Source organism: Micropterus salmoides, unplaced genomic scaffold, assembly GCF_014851395.1.
Source record: "Micropterus salmoides isolate LMB-PRFRI ecotype aquatic unplaced genomic scaffold, ASM1485139v1 Ms_hic_scaffold_15, whole genome shotgun sequence".
Lineage (NCBI taxonomy): Eukaryota > Metazoa > Chordata > Actinopteri > Centrarchiformes > Centrarchidae > Micropterus > Micropterus salmoides.
Genome location: NW_024040596.1, coordinates 4,772,942 through 4,793,089, shown reverse-complemented (window position 1 = coordinate 4,793,089; position 20,148 = coordinate 4,772,942). Strand labels below are relative to the sequence as shown.

Sequence of the window (20,148 nt, the reverse complement as noted above, 5' to 3'; positions counted from 1 at the left end):
GATTCAGTGTCTTGCTCAAGGACTCTTCAGTGAGTGGACAGGAGAAGTTGGTGATTAAACCACCAACTCTTTGATTAACGGCCAGCCTGTTCCAACATCTGGGCCACAGCTAACCAATCATTAAATTTATATTTGTATCTTCAAAAAAAAAAAACTCTTAGCACAGTTTTAACACAGCATCTTTAATGTTGCAGCTGGTGAAGGTGTGGAGGAGATTGTGAGTTTCCACCAGGGGATAAATCAAGTCTTAAGCTGATGATACACAGAGCAACTTTCAGAGCAATCGTGCAGGGCAACATTGCTGTCAGTGGTAGTGAGTCAAGATTACTACCGTAATCCCCTTCCCCCCCTTCCCCTACCACTCCGCCACCCGCACCGCACCGCCGCTATCCGTTCAAAACTTAGTCAGACTTGCCACTAGCAAGATTGCCCATATTGCCCAACATTGCTAAAAAGTCGCCCCATATATATATATATATATATATATATATATATATATATATATATATATATATTCTATTATATAGAATAAGAAGGTACAGAGAATTAACTCTACACTTTGCAGTTCCTCTCAGCTTTATGGAGCATTTTTCAACTGTTTGTTTTATGATGACTTTTTATGCTTGCTAATGAGTTTGCAATTAGAACCTAAAAGGTGATAATAAATCTGTCTTGTTTTCCGCGGCCCCCAAGTGGCCAAAAAGTCAGTTAACAATGCAACATTAGCATATATCTTGTGTTTCTAGTCAGTGGCTCGCTCTACTTTAATCTCTGTTTTTGTTTCCACCAACACCTGAAAAAAATACATGTGTCTTTTGCTGCTAGATGCTTGACTGTATTCAGCTGCCGTTCTGTCACTGTGTCTGTTTCCTGTTTGTTGCTGGGCAGGAAGAGTACAGTGGGTTTTTACAGGAAATGGCTGCCTGCGGGAGTTGAAGAGACTCCTCATAAGCTCACTCACACTAAAGTAGGCCTAAAAATGTAAGACCAAAACAATGAACTTAAAGGAGTCTTCTGTAGAACTGCAGGGCTGGGTGATAATTCAGTGCCTTTCATATGACTATATGCTTTGTTAGATTCTTAGACAATATCAGAAGTAAGGATACATATAACCAAAGTGTCACATGATGTTTTACCACATTTATGGCTATCCTAATGTGCAAATAAACTAAATAAAGAATAAGATACTACCATAGTGGTTTGTACTGCCATGAAAATAGCGTGGATGAGTGAAGATATTGATCTTTAATTATGTGAAAAGCAATAAAAGGTTTATTTGTTTACAGGCAACTGCAGCTTTGCTTCCTTAATATCATGAGGTCAACCATCTGACAGGCCTTAACAGCAACCCTTTTATTTCCTCTATTTAAGAGCTTTTTCATGCATATGGCTGCTAATTTCCTTGGTTCAAAGAGGGTGAGTGTACGCAGCCTGATGTTGGACTTGACCTCTGTTGCGCAGAGGCTTTCTAGGGCTTTCTTGGCCAAACATGCCAATTACTAGCTGCATCCCGCCCCGCCTGACAGCAGTAACATATGTCCAAAAGTATATTAGTAATATTGAGGTCTTTTTGCATTGCCTGGAGGCAGAGACCCAGGAATATCGTCAGTGTCTTTTCAAAGCGGAGCAATTATCCAAGGCCAGGCTGAACGAATCGATTCCTGGAGACTTTTTAAATGCTCCACGGCCAATTATAAAGACAGTGCATCCTCCTCTGTACTGCCTATCCGTGGTGTGAGCATGCATCGCCAACTGAACCCTGCACTATGGACCTGGAGCACTCTGTCTTTCTTTTCTTTTCATTTTTTAAAATCTTTCTCATTTTGTCTTCCTCTCCTTTGCCTATTCCACCAGTAAGATATTCCAATCATTACGGAGGAGAACCCCCCCCCCCCCCTCTCTTCGGATCATACTCCACGTGATTATAACATAGGTGGGAACCAGCTGCTGGTGAGAGAGCGAGAGAGAGAGAGAGAGAGAGAGAGAGAGGCCAAACACCAACTCGCTGTGACTCTGAACACACCGCACATACAAAGTAAACGGGAGGACCGCGCCGCTCGTGCAGGAGAGCTGCTCGTTTCACCCGTGGATACTATCACGCAGCTGCCGTCGTCTCCAAACCCTGTCCGTGGGATACTCTGGCTACATCCTCTCAGTTTTACAGTTTCCATTTGTATCACCCCCTTTTTACCTCTTAACCATCTTTCCTCCCCCCTTTCATCTTTGAGCATCCTCCTCTTCTCGCAAGTCTTCTTGCCCGCCTGGCTAACTTTTCCACCCGACTCCATCTCGCACAACCTCCTCCATCGCTCTCCAACCCTCGGCAGTCACCCCCACCCCCTCCCTCCGCCGCCGCCACCACCACCCCAGTCCTCCTCTTATTGCAGCAGCCTCCACTGGATCGGGCGGAACCCATTTGGTCAGTCTACACGGGGCACTGCTACATGGGGCGCACGGTCTCGCTCGGAAAATGGTCTACTGTCGGTCTCTAGGCGCCCCGTTGAACCTGCCGGGATTGGAGTTGTCGGTGCGCGTCTCTTTCCCACCTCGCCTGTGCTGCCGGGGCCAGTGAGATATGGGTCTCTCTGTGGCGGCGCAGGCACCGCTCGAGGAGTCCCGACGGCTGCGCCAGTGGAGCGGGACGGCGGGAGGCTGGCTCAGGATCACCCTCGTCTCGTTCCTCGCCACTTTACCTGTGGAGCAGCTGCGCGCCTTCCCCTCCTCCCTCAGCGACTGCCAGACGCCGACCGGCTGGAACTGCTCCGGTGAGAGTCATGTTAAAGAGGGCACAGTTGCATCCCGCTTTTTGTGTTTTTATCTAGATGTGCGCCCATCGCCCAAGTTAGGCACACACGACCAGTAAACCACCAGGACTGAGCATCATTAGAGGACCGATTCAAAGTTTAGAAGAGCTCTTATAACAGCCTCATTCTTGTTATTGTGGGTTTGTGTGTTTATCCAGCAAGCATGCCGGGGTTTGGTGTTGGTGCTGTGGAGCACGGGCTGCGGGTGGTGAACACCGCAAAGCCCTGTGATGAGAGGATGCAGAGTTTGAGATTGCTTGATGTGCATTTAGCCTGGTTGAGTCTGGGAGCACGGCAGCGAGGCATCCGCCGCCGATCATGTCTGAATAATCACTTGGCAGGCAAGGGGTCGATGATTTCGATTCGCGTGACAAAGTGAAAACAGCAACAGAAAGGGTCATTTTAAGGAGAAATGTATCAGAGAATGATTGGGAAGATTTTCAGCAGAATAACGCGATGTGCGCCACAATAACAGTGCCAACGCTGTTTAGTTTTAGGCTACAGATACGCGCATTAAGTCGTGTAACTTGAACATTAAAGGTTCTGGTCAACTCCTGGGTGTGCTGCTCAGTTTCAGCATTGGCTTTAATCACCCAAATTCTGGAATAGAAAAAATGATGAATCTAGTTTTATTGGCTTATTTTTGGCATTCTAGTCGTTTCATCAAGTGTTACTTTAAATAGCAGTGTAGTCGTTTATTTTATAGGCCACCGAGCTGTAAACTTGCTTTTCCCCCTCTTCGGTGCCCAAAGCGATGAAAGGAGCGAACCGGGCTGCAGAGCAGAGAGCCTCGCCTCCCTTTGTAAATCAGCCGACTGAGCCGCCATATATTTCCCCTGTCGCCTGTCCAAGACTGAACCCTTAAAATAGCTCCAAGCCGATTCCACACACTCGCGGGCAATAGCAGTATTGATATTATGGCTCATAACAGCCACGCGTCAATATTGACTCATGACTGCTGTTTGCAACCTAAAACTGAGCACCAGTAGGCTATACTTTGATGACATGTTAATATAAAGAGTGGGGAAACAAGTCCACGATACATTACAAGCATCAGAGAGATTTTATGTAGTGACAGGTAGTTGGCAGTAGATTCCTGTATGATACATTTACAGTTGCAACCTTTGGATATCATTTTTAAAATGAATTTGATTATAACAGTAGGCTAATTAAGAAGCTTAGTTAAAACACAAACAAGACCATTGTGGATAATATTAGGTTGTTGTCATTACTTTAAGCATCTTTGGTATTTACATTCTTTAAAAATGATCTTTCATGGGATTTCAGTCATAGTCTACTTTTTTTAAGACACCATTTCAGTCTTTAGAATTTGGAGCAAATGTTAATAGTAGTGATGAATGACCTCAGCTGTTTGAATATGTTAATTTGCCTGATTCACCCTGGTGCGGTATCGGATAGACTGTCTCAGTACCATATGTATTGCATTGTGCTGGAGGATCATTTTGTGCTGCTGTTGGTGGTGGTGAGATTTGCTGGTAATGACAGATAATGGTACACATCCTGTCCAAATACACACTTGCCTACCACCCCGCTTCCTGACAGACTCTCATATGCATTTCGATGAAGGCTTTTATCCAACATGCCTTGAGAAGGCTTAAGTGCATATACTCAGAACAATGCACACACACACACACACACACAACAGTACACACACCACGTCAATTAGAATTAATAAAACAGAACAAGCGACACATGGTGCATCGTGAAAAAAGATAAACCCCTTTCAATAATAATAATAAAACACAGTAATGGCACACGACTTAATTATCCACTCCTTTCAGTATATCATGCACTTTAACAGCAACACTAATGTGTGACAGTTTTCAGTCCAGGAAGAAGAAGGCAGGCTTAAAAACAGTTCGGAGAAGATTTCAGTGTCACTTCAGTGCTAAGGCACAGATAATTATGGGCAGTAGTGTAATGAAAATGGGAATGCGGGACCAGTTTAAGCACTGCTGCCTTTGAACGAGTACTGAATGAGATTCTGTTCCACGGAATAAAATAGTGTGGGGGGGGGAGTCGGTTTCACAAAGATTGTCATTCTGTTTGGTTTGCATCTGTGGAAGGCTATGAACAACTGCCATTGAAGGATTCACTGAGGCAGAACACAGAATCCCAAAATGATCTTGACACTAAGTTAATCTTTGTTATATTGTGAGTGCAGCAATACACTCGGTCTCGGGATGCCTTTGGTGAACCCAGCGTGTCACTGGGATAAATGTAATGTGTAAAGCTGCACCAGGCAGGATTTGTGAAAGCACTTAATGTATGAGTCATATATCAGTGAAACTACAACAGAAAAGAGCATTTGTTCCCACTTCTTTACTCGATCTATCTTTTTCAAATTAGCCAAATACATGGGTGCTATGTTTGGATATGGGAACCTGTGATCTACACATAGGAAGTGCCAAAGTAATGTGAGCTAAGTGATGACTGAACTGTGAATTCTCTGAGTTGTTTTCATCAGATCACCAGACACCATATTGAGGGATTGATAATTAATTATTTTTCATGTTCAAATAAAACCTTAGGTAATGAGTAAAGGAGTGAGAGGCTCTTTGGTGACTATGTGACCACATCTGCGGTGTGTTATGGGGGCATTCATAGTGAATTAAAATGCATTCATAATGCTTTATGACTGCAATCATAAACATAAATAATGCTTTCTGATGCACTATTTCAAGTCACAGTCATAAAACATTATGTGACTTATAATTAATTGTAAGTGTGTTATGGGTGTTCTTGCCCAGTTATAAACACCAGGTTGACTGATCTAAATAATATCTGAAATAATGCATGCTTCGTGATGTTTCATTGTTGGTGGTAGTAAAGTGTAATGACTTTTCATGCATTTAGTGATTAGTATGTATGACGCCAAAATTCAGAGAATTACTTTAGGAATGTAACCTTAAGGAATAAAACCTCCATGATATATTCAAAGTAAGAAAACGTCAAAAGACATGTCTTTATTTTCACTATGGGATGGAAGCAATGAGTCGTGGTGTTCTAACAAGCCGTCGACAATGCGGTATGCAGTCACTGTAATAGTTAGACCCCTTACAACCCGCCTTCAAACACACACACCAACACACACAGAACATTGATTTTAAAAATGTGAGTGTCTATTATTGTGATTTGGAACAGAGCATGGAGACCTGGAGATGCACTGTAGCCGCCCTGTGGTTCATTGGGTTTTGAAATAATTCAGCAATATCAAAGACACTCACGAGTATTAAATTTCCTCATATCATGAATGATGCGGCCAAGAATGCAATTTATATGAGATCTTCCAAGTCAGTACTCCCACTCAGTAACCCTTGAACGTTATTTCTAAAGCTTTGTAGTCCGATTTCATATGTGACCCCGAATATCACATCAACTAAAACAAGTTTGTTGCTCTCTCTGAATTCTGTGTGCAGGATCTCCAAAATGTATCTCGTGGCAGACAGCAGGATGATCATGTCCATAGAGCTCTGTAAGCTCTTCAGTCATCAGTCACAATGCACGATCCCCTTCTAACATGGCGCAGTATGATAGGAAGAAGCTGGTCCTTGAAACGCTTTCAGGCGATCTTGAGAATGGGTCTCCTGATGGTCTGGTATACTTCCAGTTTACCAGATACCCATTTTTTATTCTATCTCCATGCTGGCTCCCACGGTTGTACTGTCAAACACTACTTAGCTTTGTAAATGACATTTCCTTTGGTATTCAAAATATTCAAGTGTAACTTCATAGTACACAGCTATGATAAATTCTCAGTTCTGTCTGGCCAAGGTACACATTGTGAGGTCTATTATTATTTTTGTTTAAAAAACAACTACAACATGAGTACAAACAATGTAAAACATTAGTCAACCTCTAGTTTATAGCTAGTCAAGAGCATGCGTAAGACACTTGAACTTATAATTCATTTAGCCACATAATGTTTTATGAATATTATATAGTAATAACAAATGCATTATAATTCACTATGAATGTCCCCCATGACACACTATAGATGTGGTCTTCACAGAAAGAGCCCTCTGTCACATCAGACATTTTGACATGTCACAGGAAGAAAAGCACATGTGTAAATAATACATTAATGATGGCTGAATTCCATTTAGCTGCTTCTGTCTCTGGTGACAGAATGCAGGCTTTAGTTGATAAATGCTCTAGATGTTCACTAGTGTGCTGATGTTGGAAACAATGCTGAGCGATAGACACATGATCCAAAACAGTGAGCTGAAAGATGCTAAAACACATGCAGCTGAGGGGAACTGCAGAGCAGGCTGATAATTCTCTCACTACGAGCAAAGCCATTCACTAACTCGTAATAACTTGATCCATTTTAATATGAAACTATTGAACAGTGCAGCTTTGAGTTTTTTTAATCAAATAGCCAGATCCTAATAAATAAGCAATGTGGTGGTTGAGATCTCGTTAGGATGGTAATTTACCTACATGGAAAAGCTGGTGCTTCATTAATTAAGTTTCTACACGTGGAAATGAACGTGGAAAGCCAACTTTTCTCTAACAAATTGGAGAGGTTTTTATATTCATCCAGCGCAGTTGACTGTGTATTCAACATTTTGTGTAATTATCACAGGCAAACCATTGGTGGCATTCTGCCTGTAATATTTGGCTTGGATCACTTAAGATAAATGAGCGAAGTCTGTGTTATCTTTAATAGGTGCACTTTCAGACTTTGGCCAAAAATTCACTCATGTCTTTTTGCCATTTTATTCATCCGCATTAAAAACAAGTTGAAGCCAAAATGTTAATATTCGTGTCTCCCTAAGTACCACTTTCAGTCAGTTCAGTTCAGTTTTACAAGAATTAAAGTAGTTTTTCACCTGTGATTGCGGTGGTCTCTGAACATCTACTCACAATTTATTTACCCCATGATATACCTTACATATCCTGTGGGAGAATGCCTGTGCAGGGGCCACAATGCTATTGTTAACTCTGAAAGGCCATGTGAAGCTTTGATAGTTGTAGTGACAGGAATCAGTGCAGAATATGCAAAGCCCCCTGTAAATACCATGAAGTGGAGTGAATTACCGGTAGTCTGGAGAGAATTGCCCATCTGCTTCCAAGATTTGTCAACACGCAGGTCAAAAGTACTCCTCTTGCATGCAGGTCCACACCTCTGAAAGAAAACAGCATTTGAGTACAGGGAATTATAGAACAATGCAGTGGTAGGCAGGTCTAATCAAAAAGGGATCAAAAGTTACTAATTGGCAACTGGCTGCATTTAGGGAGTTTTTAATAGATGTTTGACTGAAAATGATTTATTTTCCCGTGTGGAAAAACACCTTTAAAGACTTGCTGTAATTACAATATGTTCTGATAACGATTGGAGCGCTTTTAATGCTTACAGTTATTGGGCCTTTTAATAACCTAACATAATGAGGGCTGAACAATAACCCTCTCCGTGACAAACATTTGAAAACCTGTTGCAAAGTTATAGAAAGAGGTCAAGAAAGGATGTCTCACCAATGTGGTTGTTCAACCTTCATTATTAATTCAGCCTACTTAATTATTGATCAGGACAATGCTTAAAACCGGGGGGGGGGGGGGGACTCCTTGGTCTTCTTAGTGTTGTGAAATTCCAGGTAGGTAGGAGGAGATGCATTTGGCTGACAAGCTCTCTCTTTTAGACAAGTAAGTGCTTCGCTTGCCATCTTAATCGTTAGCATACAAACATTACCTTTTCAATATTTGATGTTTGCCAGCTTGTTTTCGTTAATTATTCAGCTCACTGTAATCTCCTCCTGGAACGGCAGGCCAGGAGCAGGAAGTGTAAGTTTTCCAGGCCTCTGACACAGTGCAACATGGGCTGCACACACAGCCTGTATCAACCAGGACCAATTAACATTTTGTGGATTAGAGTAGCAGAGAGACTTCATTCTAAACAGTGTGCTTAAAGTAAAGCTGGGGTAGGCAATGTCCTGCTGAAAAATGTGGACCGAATGACATGACTGGACATGCTTTTTACAGCCCTGCTTGTGTCAGAGCATGTGACTTATTGATTGCTGTCAGTATGTAAAGAGAACTTCAACACATAAAATAAAAAAATGCTTCTGAAACAAATTGCCTACAACAGCTTGAGCAGGAGTAAAACAAACACACACACACAAAAAAACAATAAGTAACACTCGTGATAAAATCATGAAGATGCACAGTTACGGCTCAAATTGTCAGGAATATCATATTAGATGCAATTGATGTCGCGGAATTCTTTATCGAATGTGCTCAGTGTTGCACGAAAATGTTTGCTCCTTCCAAGATGGAAATTGCTTTTTGTAATGTTGATGATGTAGGAACTAAGAGTCTGTTCCATTTCTAGAGTCTACTAAATGTTAAAAAAAATACTGAAGAGCTACTTTTAGGTAGAATTACAGATTTTATTTTTACTTTAGGTTTTATGGAAATTATTTATGGAATTATTTGAAAAGTGAATGTATGATTTTATAATTTTTACAAAACATTCACTCGCAAGGGCCACACTATCAACATATAAATGATTTATTGATGAAACAAAAGCATTGTGTGTGAGGCTTTGATTTGTTACTGCGTTGTGGGCAAGCTTCAGTGGGAATATGAGTGTGAGACGGGTTATTTATGGAAATGCTGGGAGTGACATGATTGAGGCGTAGTCCTGCTCCTGAAAATCTGCTAAAAAGCTCCATTAAAGCATAATCTTTTGATAGTTTTAGGTTCATGGCAAATTTTTGTGTTGGTTCACGCTGCACGAATCCCAGCCTATGAGGACAGGGAGTCCATAGGTTTCCTAACATTAAAAGAGACGGTGCTAGCTTTTGTGCCCAGTGCTACATCTGAAACATCTCATTTATCTCTCTTTCACTCTGTCTCTTACTTTTTCTCTCTCTTTCTTTCGCTTGCAGGACACAATAAAAGCAATGTGGAGTTTTGTCTGGGCGAGACACAAGTTACTGTACCTACTGTCCTCTTACTAGAAGTTCTTATAAGACTGTGGTCTGTCACATGTGTCTGAATTCAGTGTACAAACTAGCATTCAACAATCAAAAGGAGCTTAATGTCAAGTACTGTTTTACACATACCAAGAATTTGCTTTGGTGATAAGATGCTACAAGCAGGCAAACATATAGTTGACATAAATAAATCTAGAAATATATAAATATGGAATAAACATTGCACTAATAAAAAGAATAGAGAAAAATAATACAACTATTTGCAGAGACAACGTGGCAAATATTTACATGTGCATTATTCCGGGTTTGTGCTGTGCAGACGTATTATTAGAATATTGTGTACATAAATATATAAATTGACAATATAAAAATATAGAACAACAGCAATTAACAATTGACAACAAATATGTGCAGTGCGCCAGGTTTGCGCATGATATGAAATGAAATAATGAAATAATTGAAGCATTCATTTTTATTATTTTTGAACTTGACCTAGCTTGGCGGCTCTCCCTTATGTGACGCCACGTCCAGTTTCTCTGTTTTGAGGCGGAAAACTACCTTACAAATATGCTAGTGTATGTATAAATATACAGATTATAGAGAAAATTGAGTTACTACATTACTTTCACACATCTTAATGGACTAGGGACGCCAACCCAAAAGTTGCTCTTTAAGCCCCTGCTTCTGAATCAGGGTTTCGTATTTACTAGTTTTGAGCATCCTGCAGTATTTTGCATCATATGACTTATCAAGACTTCTTTGATATTCAGTACTTCCAAAACTTTACTTGCACCCACATACTGGTTGATTTATGTCTGTGGGCGATAATATTTCTGCTCATTGGAAATACTCATCTTGAAAGATATTTCACATCGTAGGGATGTTGTTTAAGTGTTGGAGATCTGAGCCAAAGTGTTGGAAGGATAAAGAAAAGTGTTTTGCAGCGTTAACTGTCACTTCTCATATTTTTTTTTTATTACACAGGCACTCTATTTGTTTTTGTTTTTTTTAGCCAGGCACTCTGACTTTTTGCTCAGAAATGGATCCCAGGTGTTGGTGATAGAACAATAACAGTAAATGCTTTACTTTGTTAAATGGTGTGGATGTGGATGCGTTACAGCCAGAAAACACTCCGCATGTGACGAGCTGTCAGGGTTATAATCTTTACCTGCCCAACAAGGACAATTATTTGCTGTGTTTGCATAAATGTAAAATCTGAAGCAATACATATGGACATGTGAAAACAGTGTTTTCCACTAGGTTTTTTTTCCAGGGGGTGTGGTAGACTTCGACTACGTGGTGTTGTCGTAGACACGGTGCACTGATTTTTGCCTATTTAGTCTTGTCACCTTCTACGTTCCTCTTAGACATTTTTAACGCTAAAGTAACTTCCTCCTGATGGAGCTTGCACTACAGTTATGCTACATTCAGATATTGGGCGACGAGAACATGGATATGGCCCTCTAAAAATCCATTTTAATTTGTTGCAAGATTCCGTTCATTTTTCCCCAAATTCAATGTTTTCCATTTCCGTGTTTTACAATTAATAAAGTCAGAGAACAGAGGCAGCGTGTGTAGAAACCAAAACATAGTTTTTTTGTTCGTTTGGCTTGAGTACTGTGGGCAAAAATGCTGATAATGCTGGGAAACTCCTGATTTTTATAAATTGCGACAACATTTTGGCAGATTCCATGATATTCCGCGTTTTACAGTTAATTGCATTTTAATTGTCAGATTATGAGATTCTGTCCATGATTTCTGCAGCTTTCAGGGGGCGCGCCGCCCCCCCCCAAAACACTGGTAGATATTACTATATTGAACAAAATAATCCTGTTATCAAGTTCAGTCAAACTACACTTTATTAAGCTGTTTTATACAACAAGTTTAAATTTCTGTTTCAATCTAAAGAAAAATCTCCCCAACAGCCTTTACTTTATGTTATGACTTATGTTCATGTCTTAATGGTCTAGAGAAATTGCTTTGTTACAACAAATCGTCTTCATAGTGTTGCAGATGTTCTTCAAATGTATGCACTCAGGTTGCAGAATTCAAAACAGGTGCCTCTTAAAAGCATCTGAAAAGGTATTGTAGCAACTGCCACATTTGTTTTATGGGTAAAAAACATACATCACTAGGATGATGAAAATGTCAGGGTGATTGTGGGCCATTTATTACTATGAAAGTAACCACATTTTCAGGAATATTGCACTTCCCAAAGCCCTTAAATGACACACATGAGAAATTGCCCCTCAGGTTTTCCCAGTACTGTAAATCTATATTTGTTCCCGCTTTAAGGCAATCATTGTCATATAACTAATTGAGATTTGTGCTGAATTTCCTTTGAAGCCAAAACACAGTTGGCCCTGATGTTTGAGTGGTGATCATCTGGGACATTTATTCTATTATGTTTTATACTTGTTTCCTTCAGAGGCTCGACACCCGTAAGAAAAGCTAATACACCACTTGCGTCCTTGTAAACAGCTCACAGAAACAATCTCTTTTGTGATTCTATACAAAGTGTCTTTTTTTAATTGTATTTATACGTCTTGATTGTTGTTCATAAGATGATGAGGATGTCTTCCTCCTAAATGAATACCCCTGTAGTTATTGTTTACAAGCGATTCGTGTGTTCTTCTTGCATACTGGCTTCTGCAGATGTCCAAGCTGCACATCTGTTTCTTGGTAAAGAAGACAATTTAATGACATGACGAAGAGCCACATTCTTTCCTTTTCCTTTCATTTAAAAACAATCCCCGTTTTGGGTTTTTTTCCATAGCCTGCTATCCAAAATGCTGAAATATCAAACTATCAAATTAGTAACTTGGAGTGATTTCACAAAAAAAAACATTTCCCATCTTACAAAGAGTCTACCAGGTGGCGTGAAAAGGATCTGATATTTTCCAATCATTTCTATACACCTAGCCAGTAGTATGATTGTCACCATAACAATGCCTCTCTCCGGTGAGTATCCTCACCATGTCAGTTGCCTGGGTGCCAATTTTTTTTGTGTATTTCCAGATTGCCTTGGATGGCCCTCCTGAGGCTAAGGGCTTTGTTCCATCAATGCACTCCAAATGTCGAGACCTCTCATGTCACTGTTCTTGGCTGGATGATTGTACATTTGCACAGAGAGCTTGCACTTTATGGTCATTCAGGACCCTGGCAAAAAGCAGGTTAGTTTCATCATTGGACTTCTCTTCCATGCGGTATTATTGCCTGATCGGTTGTTCCATGCCAAGGAGGGCTTTTAGAAGTGGAAAGGGGCGCTGGTTATAATAGTCAGGTTGCAGAAGGTGTTGAGTCTAAGAGTCCATTAAAATAAGACATTTATGAATAGAAAATAGCACTGTAAAATATGTGGCTCATAATGTGGATGGTAAAGAGTCCAAATCTGAGGACAATTAAAATATTTATCTTCTTTTGCGGTAAAATGTTGCTGTTGAAGTTTCTAGTGGGGCAAAAGACTCGTCATAGGTTTCAATTTAGACTTTTATTAAGTGTTTTATTTGAGCACGGCATTTGTAGGGTTTTGAATCAATAGCACCTGGAACACTTCTTGAGGTTAAACATATAAAGGCATTTCAAAGGGCTCCTTTTTGATGAACTGGATGTGATTATCACTAAAACTGTAAGCAAAATAATTGTTTCTCCTGATGTAGATTTGATGCTGGCTGTTATTGGCTGTTAATTACGTTAAAACCTTGGCCAAGTATGACAGAAACAGACAGTAGAGCTACATGCTGGGTAACTGTGTAACACTGTAAGAAGACATGCTGCTGAAGTGTCCTTGAGCCTGACAGTGACGTCTTACCTGCTCCCGGAGAGCTGTTAGCATGCTGAACTTGGCATTTGTGCTCCCTGTGGAGGACGGCATGCCAAAAGAGAATATCCGTACGGGATCAGTTAAGCACTCAATTAGGAGATTTCCGTTCATACTGGAGTTGCCTGGTTAAATAAGGTTAATTAAAATAAATGTAATTATACTACTTTTAAGAGACGTTTGTACCCATCTTACCATCTGGAGCAGATGAATTTTTCTTAGTTGCCTACAGTGACAATATGTTCAAAGAACACAACTAAGGGTTAAGCGTCTTGCTCAGGGTCATAATGGTGGATGTCTCACAGTGGGAATCGAACCCCCGGTATCCTACACCAAAGGCAAGCATCTTATCTATGCACCACCACCACCAGTGTCAATTTACAGTGTAGACACCTAGATAAAATACTTTGCGTGCATAGCTTTATAGTTTAAACAATTTTCTGTGGGGCCACAAAGCATGAACTGAGACAAATAAAGAAACAGACCCCACATTGTTCATCTTTGAACATCAAAGATGAGTATTTTTGATGATCAGCTTCAAATTCCAATTTTACTACGCCTTCTGGACTACAGGCTCTTTTTGAATACCAGTATTTGTCTCATTAAATGCTTCATTAAACATTTTATAACTAAACTATCATGTCCAAAGGCTGCCACAAAATTTTTTCTTAAGTTTCAGATAGTCACCCCAAGCAGTAGCACAATAACAACAGTTATATAAGGTGTTGCATCCATATCCAGTCATGATACCAGTCGCCACAGTTGTGTTGTTTTGCTGCAATGGCCCTGTTGTGCTTTATTTGCAAGAATGGTTGGAAGACAGCATTGTCGTTTCTCCAGAACTTTAAATGCAAGTAATTGCTTATTAGTGCTTGTATAAAAATAACTAACAACTTCATGCTTTGAAAGAAACACGTGTGCACCCTTAGTGACAGTTCTCAAGCTAAAGTGTGCATTCAGGGCAAAGGCGAGAAGAGCTTGACTGATCAGCAATGCAGCAATTCAAAGCAGCCTATCGTTGATGAATGTACTGCAGTTTCATTTAGCATATCTGAAGATTTATGCAGATACTGACATATCTGTGATAAGCTAATACAAGCGTTGCAGTATCAGTCGGGCTCCCTTAAAGAGTGTCTCTTAAAACTGATGAAGCAGTTAAATAGTTTTTACAAGCTCTCCAAATACACATAGTACAAGCAAATTGAGAATCAGAAAGAAGGTCTTCATTTGGGACTATACGACATCCTAACAGGGTGTAAGCAGACCTCTTTATGTGATCATCGGGCGATTAATAATTCAATTCATCATCAAAACAACCACAAGGTTCCAAAATCTCCTCTTTAGTTGAGTTGTAGGGTTTAATTCCATAAGCCTCTGCAAAAAATAATGCTCCTATAAATGTAACTTGCTCCTCAATCCATCTATTAGATGGTTGTGGCCTGTGCAAATATCTTAAGCATCATATCATTATGAGCTTCTTCACCAGTACATTGAGAATATCTATGGCAAACTATTATAATAAAGCATGATTTTGCTTCTTTTAACTTGATATTAATGGGATTGTACTGTAGTGTAAGTAGGCCCCACTAGGATAAATTATAATGTTTTCTGCTTTAACCATAAAATACAATATTTCCAGCTGGACTTTGGTTGAATTTAGACCTATGGACTTTAAAATGCACAAAGCTACATGTACATGGGGTTGCTTTTTGCAAGCAAAGTTCAGGTAGACTAATAGCCCCCAGCTCAGTCTACTGTCTCATGCCCATGTGACTCTTTGATTTGATTCAGGATGCTTTGTTGGAGTCATTTGAGATCCCTAACGCAGCCTGAATCGGATCATATCCCAGGTTTGCCTCTCCAGGACAACGCCCTGGGAGTCGGCCTTGTTGTACACAAACAAATATTAAAATATGAACCTGAAATGATGAGTAGAGAAACATGATTAATGCAGATGCTTCCTCACAAATTATGTGTAACATATGCTATGGCCTATAAAGTCACCAGATGTCACCTCTGTTGAACAATATGGGAGATTTTGGACCGGCACATTAAACAGCGCTCTCCACCACCATCATCCAAACTAAATGAAGAAATATCTTTTGTTCATCCCTCTAGTAGAGTCTAGAGACTAGTGTTTTATAAATGTATTTTATCATTTTGGCAGCTAAGGACAAGAATGTGTACTAGGATTGTCTTTTCAAAGTGCACAGTATGTGATCAAAGACTGCATCGTGCTGTGGGAGCCATGACTAATGGTAGACTCTCATTATGAACAGCCCTGAATGCGGCTCAGGTCAGAGTTGCTTGGGGGCTGAACAGAGAAACACTTAGTCACTGATCTCTCTTGTTGGCTTTGGTCCTCCAGGTTTTGATGACCGGGACACAGACCTGTTCTTGTGCGACACCAACACATGCAAGTTCGATGGGGAGTGTCTAAGAATTGGGAACATGGTGACATGCATTTGCGACTTCAAGGTAAGACCTGTGATGTTTCTGTTCCTGCTCTGTTTTATTTTTTTTTATTTGGTTTTAATTGATTGTTCACTAAATCCTCTTAAATGTTATTGTCCAATAGCTTAGCAACCATAACTAGCAACAGCATGTCAAGCTTTGGATGTTGAAGTGGTGTGCATGGAGCTGTAGTAAGAACAATACATTTAGAGAGATATGGGTGGTGTCTTTTTTTAAAGCAAACGCAGAAGGAATGGATTAAACAGGGTTTTTAAACAACATAACATAACATTAGATGCAGCTGTTAGCATGGCTCAATAGCTTACTACCTAAAGTAGTGACCTAATATTTTTTTCCAAGGCCATTTCATTAACCAAGTGCATTAGTTTGTAGGGTTGCCGGTTACAGGGAAAAAAGCCCTGTTCATGACTTGCACATCCACTGAGCAGTATTTTCCCACTCTGTGGAACCCGGCCTTGGATGCTGTCAGAGTGTAGGCTAACATTAGCAGCTTTGTTTTATGCTTTATTGGATTTGGGGTCATTTAGAATCCAGCACTTTTAAAAACTCTGATGAAGGCGCACCTGCACTACTCTCAGGTCAGGGCTTAGTCCTTGTGAATCAGTTGAAGTGTGCTTACCGTGCTCTCTTTGTCTTTACAAACATGTGAACCAAAGACAGCAACCAATTAATGGAGCTAACGTAACCTTAATTATGAAGCTAGCTACAGCTGATAAAATCTGCCAGTTGTAATTTGTAAGTTGTAAAATTGATGGTTGCTGGCTTGAAATGAGAATGCTGCTTTCGCTGGCCTGAAAACTTTAAAATTCCTGAGAGCAAGGCTTAGCGAATGATCAGTTGAAGGGAGCTGACAAGTGTTGTGGGTTGCAACAGTATTTAGCTGTACAAGATCTTGTCAAGAAATTCAATAATCTTCATCCCAGTATGCAGTAGAAATGGGTGTATGGTCGCATAGTACATCAACAACAGAGAGGAGGCATGAAAGACAGGAAGCTTAGATAAGCACGTCCTGTGTTTGAGGGTTTGAACTGTGAACAGTCGATTGGTAGAATTCTATGATCTGTGTCTAGTTTTAGTTATTTTGATTTTAACAGAGAGACATCTTAATGAGAACATATGTTGTTGTGTCTACTTGAAACTGTAAAATGATTCAGAAGTGTAGTGCTCATAGTGTGATTCACAGAACTTGAAGCTGTGCTCTTGAAGATAAATAAAATATGGCCGATAGAGCTAGAAAACTCACCAAGGCACAGCATATGCTAATGAAAACATATGTTATTGGAATTTAAAGTGAGACAGTGTTTGAGATTTATATATAATCAACTAGATCGAAGTCCATTGTCTTGATTGGACAGTATTAGCCCCAAAGGGATGTGGTTGCATATCATGAGCCCAGTTTATGGCTCCTTGTGAAACCCCGTGTCACTATCCTGGACCGCTGTACGCTCTCCACGTTCATAAACAAGACTGCCACTGATGAGACCTAAGTCTGAAAGGCCCTCGTTAATGGCATAAATCTGGGAAATTATACTGGTCTTGATAATGACTCATACTTAACTTTACGACCAGACCTATAATAAAAATGGAGCAAACCAGTCAGCTGAGTATTGATTTTGGTATAACATTTGCAAGCTTTGCCGACTAATATGCTATGCAGAGGCCTAGATAAATGAAGCCACTGAGATCTGAACACGTAGCATGTGTTCTCATCCGTCGCTTTTATCAGCACGTCATCATCCAAGCCAGGCACTAGGCAGGCTGACACTCCATTGGTCACCAGCTTTTATCTCAATTTCGTACTTCCCTTGGAGCAAACGTTAACAGAGGCCTGTAGATAAATGACATTACAGCTCCATTCCTCTTCAGGAGATCTCACACTGATACTGCTTTCACTGTGCGCTGAGGCGCTCTCTATGCTTTCAGAAAGGAGCACAATTTCTGGCTTTATACCATTGATCTGAGGTCAACTCAACTATGCGTCTTCTGTTTGTTTGCGTGGAAGGTTCCTGATGTCAATGTCTTTATTTCATCAGTCAACGTAAAGATGACCTTCCTAGCCTTGCAACTGTTGCCGTCCCCTGAAATAATCAGTCACTCCCAATCAGGATCAAATAAATAGGTCCAAGATTTTTCTCTTGTTGGCAGTTCGTTCAGGACTGTCGGAGAAAACATATCAATTCTCATCTTGGATGGATTTTCTTTGTTCTAACAGAATCTGTGGATGCGTGTGCACGCACTCTAAAACACACACACACACAGACACACACAAAAACCCAAAGAAGAGACATGCAAGGGGCTCTGTGAAGAGGAAATGAGTTTGGTGTGGTGGAATCAATGGACACTATTCATTGCCAAGATGCATTAGATTCACCTCACACTGACTGAAAGAGCCAAGACTTTCACTCACTAAGCGGAGTCAAACTGCCACAAAGCAACATGCTCTCTTGTACCTGAAAATGAGTTGCTTTTGTCAGCTAACACCGTACCCTGACTAATAACATAACATTTCTTTGTAATTCATCTTGCAATAGCTGCTGGGAAAAGCTGCTGTTGCCAGTTTGGTTTTGTTAATGGCAGGTCACAGTGCTGATTCCCAAAGGGGTCGTCCGTTCTAAAAATATGTGCGCTCATGGCGCCATGAAACACTTCAACTAAAACTGTCCACCAAAGGGTATATGGCACATTTCATTGCTTTCTGTAATGGGGTTTGGGAGTCACTGGAATTGTTTCTCATAACACACAAACTGTATATACAGCTCTGATATATATTCTGCTGTCTTTTGTACAGTGTTTGGTACAGAAGACCTGGTATAGATGAATGCAGTTTAAATACAGGAAATGCAGTAAAGTATTCAAGTTTTTTGTTATCGTTATTTTTGTTTTTAAAGGCGAACGCTGCTCATTAGTGCAACAGGTCATTTCAAAACATGTGTTACACAATACAAGCAGTTGCCCCTGAAGTTAATAGTTGTTGTTTATTTAACCTTTGTTTATGCATGTACTTGAATTAATTAGTCTTTCAACAGTAAGTTAAAAGGGCCAACATTTATTAAGAAACATTTATGAAAATGCATTGCATGAGCTTGGAGGAAGAATTATTGGCCAAATACTCAACTAAAGCGTCTAATAAAATGTGTGCGAGCACATCTTGCTGCAGGCGTGGGTCAAAAAGTACTTTGTCTTCCAAGTAGGATGGATTTGGTACATGTCTCAAGTACAAGAGAGTTTAGCCAGTCACTCCAATTTGTTTTTCTGTGGTTGGCACCAGTAATCTCACACCAGCTGAAATGTCCTGATGTAGTTCGCCTGATTAATGTCACAATGACGTGTGGTTCACAGGCAGGACATAGAAAAGGGGACACGAGGGGCATAGCCTGTAGCCTGGTAAGATATCTTTAGGTTTGACCCCAGAATGACGCTGTCTTGTTTGGAGGGTTTTGCAGAATAAACAAGACAGATACACCCACTTTTAAGTAGATTATGTTTCTGCCATTTTAGGGCTCTGACTGGCTCATGGTGATGTTGCTTGATTACTCAGCCCTGTTTCTGGCTACAGGCATGTAGGGAGGATGTTTACTGTGGAGTAGTAGAGGGCATCCAGCTTGTTAGGGATTTTCTAGGTACAGCTTATTTCATAACACCAAATTGAATAACGGTGATGATTCATTTGGGCCAGTGAAAATATAAATTTGTGTTTCGAATTGTTATCGTGCAGACACAATTGTCTTTGTCAATGTTGACATGTTTGTAATATGGAGTCAGGCACATGAACCCAAGTGCACATACAGCATGTAGTTCTCCAAATGACTACTGCAAATAATTCACAATTGCTCAGGTAAATTCGATTATTCCACAAATAAAAATTCAATGTAATGAAAAAGCAATGACTGTTGTCACTGCAGGCTTCAAGAATGAGGTTTCATCCACACACAAGTGTTTTACACAAAATATCTACCACAATCAGAGAGTGCAGGCGATTGTTAAATGGTTTTAAAATGTAAATGAAAAGGCAGTAAAATCAACATAACTCACATAAATGTATCTCTTCCTTCTGGCCATTTTGAAAACACAACAGTTGTAAAGATTCCAC

The 20,148-nt window shown here is 40.2% G+C and overlaps 1 protein-coding gene across 3 annotated transcripts in view; it reads left to right on the top strand.

Moving 5' to 3' along the window:
- Positions 1 to 1,979: 1,979 nt before the first annotated feature.
- The window catches only part of tmeff2a (transmembrane protein with EGF-like and two follistatin-like domains 2a), a 105,638-nt gene continuing 87,469 nt past the window's right edge, over positions 1,980 to 20,148 (top strand). Inside the window, exons 1-2 of one of the 3 annotated variants that reach the window (XM_038720720.1) lie at positions 1,980 to 2,765; positions 15,952 to 16,061. In XM_038720720.1, the coding sequence (XP_038576648.1) occupies positions 2,576 to 2,765; positions 15,952 to 16,061 (300 nt within the window). In that variant the 5' untranslated portion in view covers positions 1,980 to 2,575. The remainder of the gene's footprint in view (positions 2,766 to 15,951; positions 16,062 to 20,148) is intronic. The other 2 variants (XM_038720719.1, XM_038720718.1) reach the window with 2 other exon arrangements.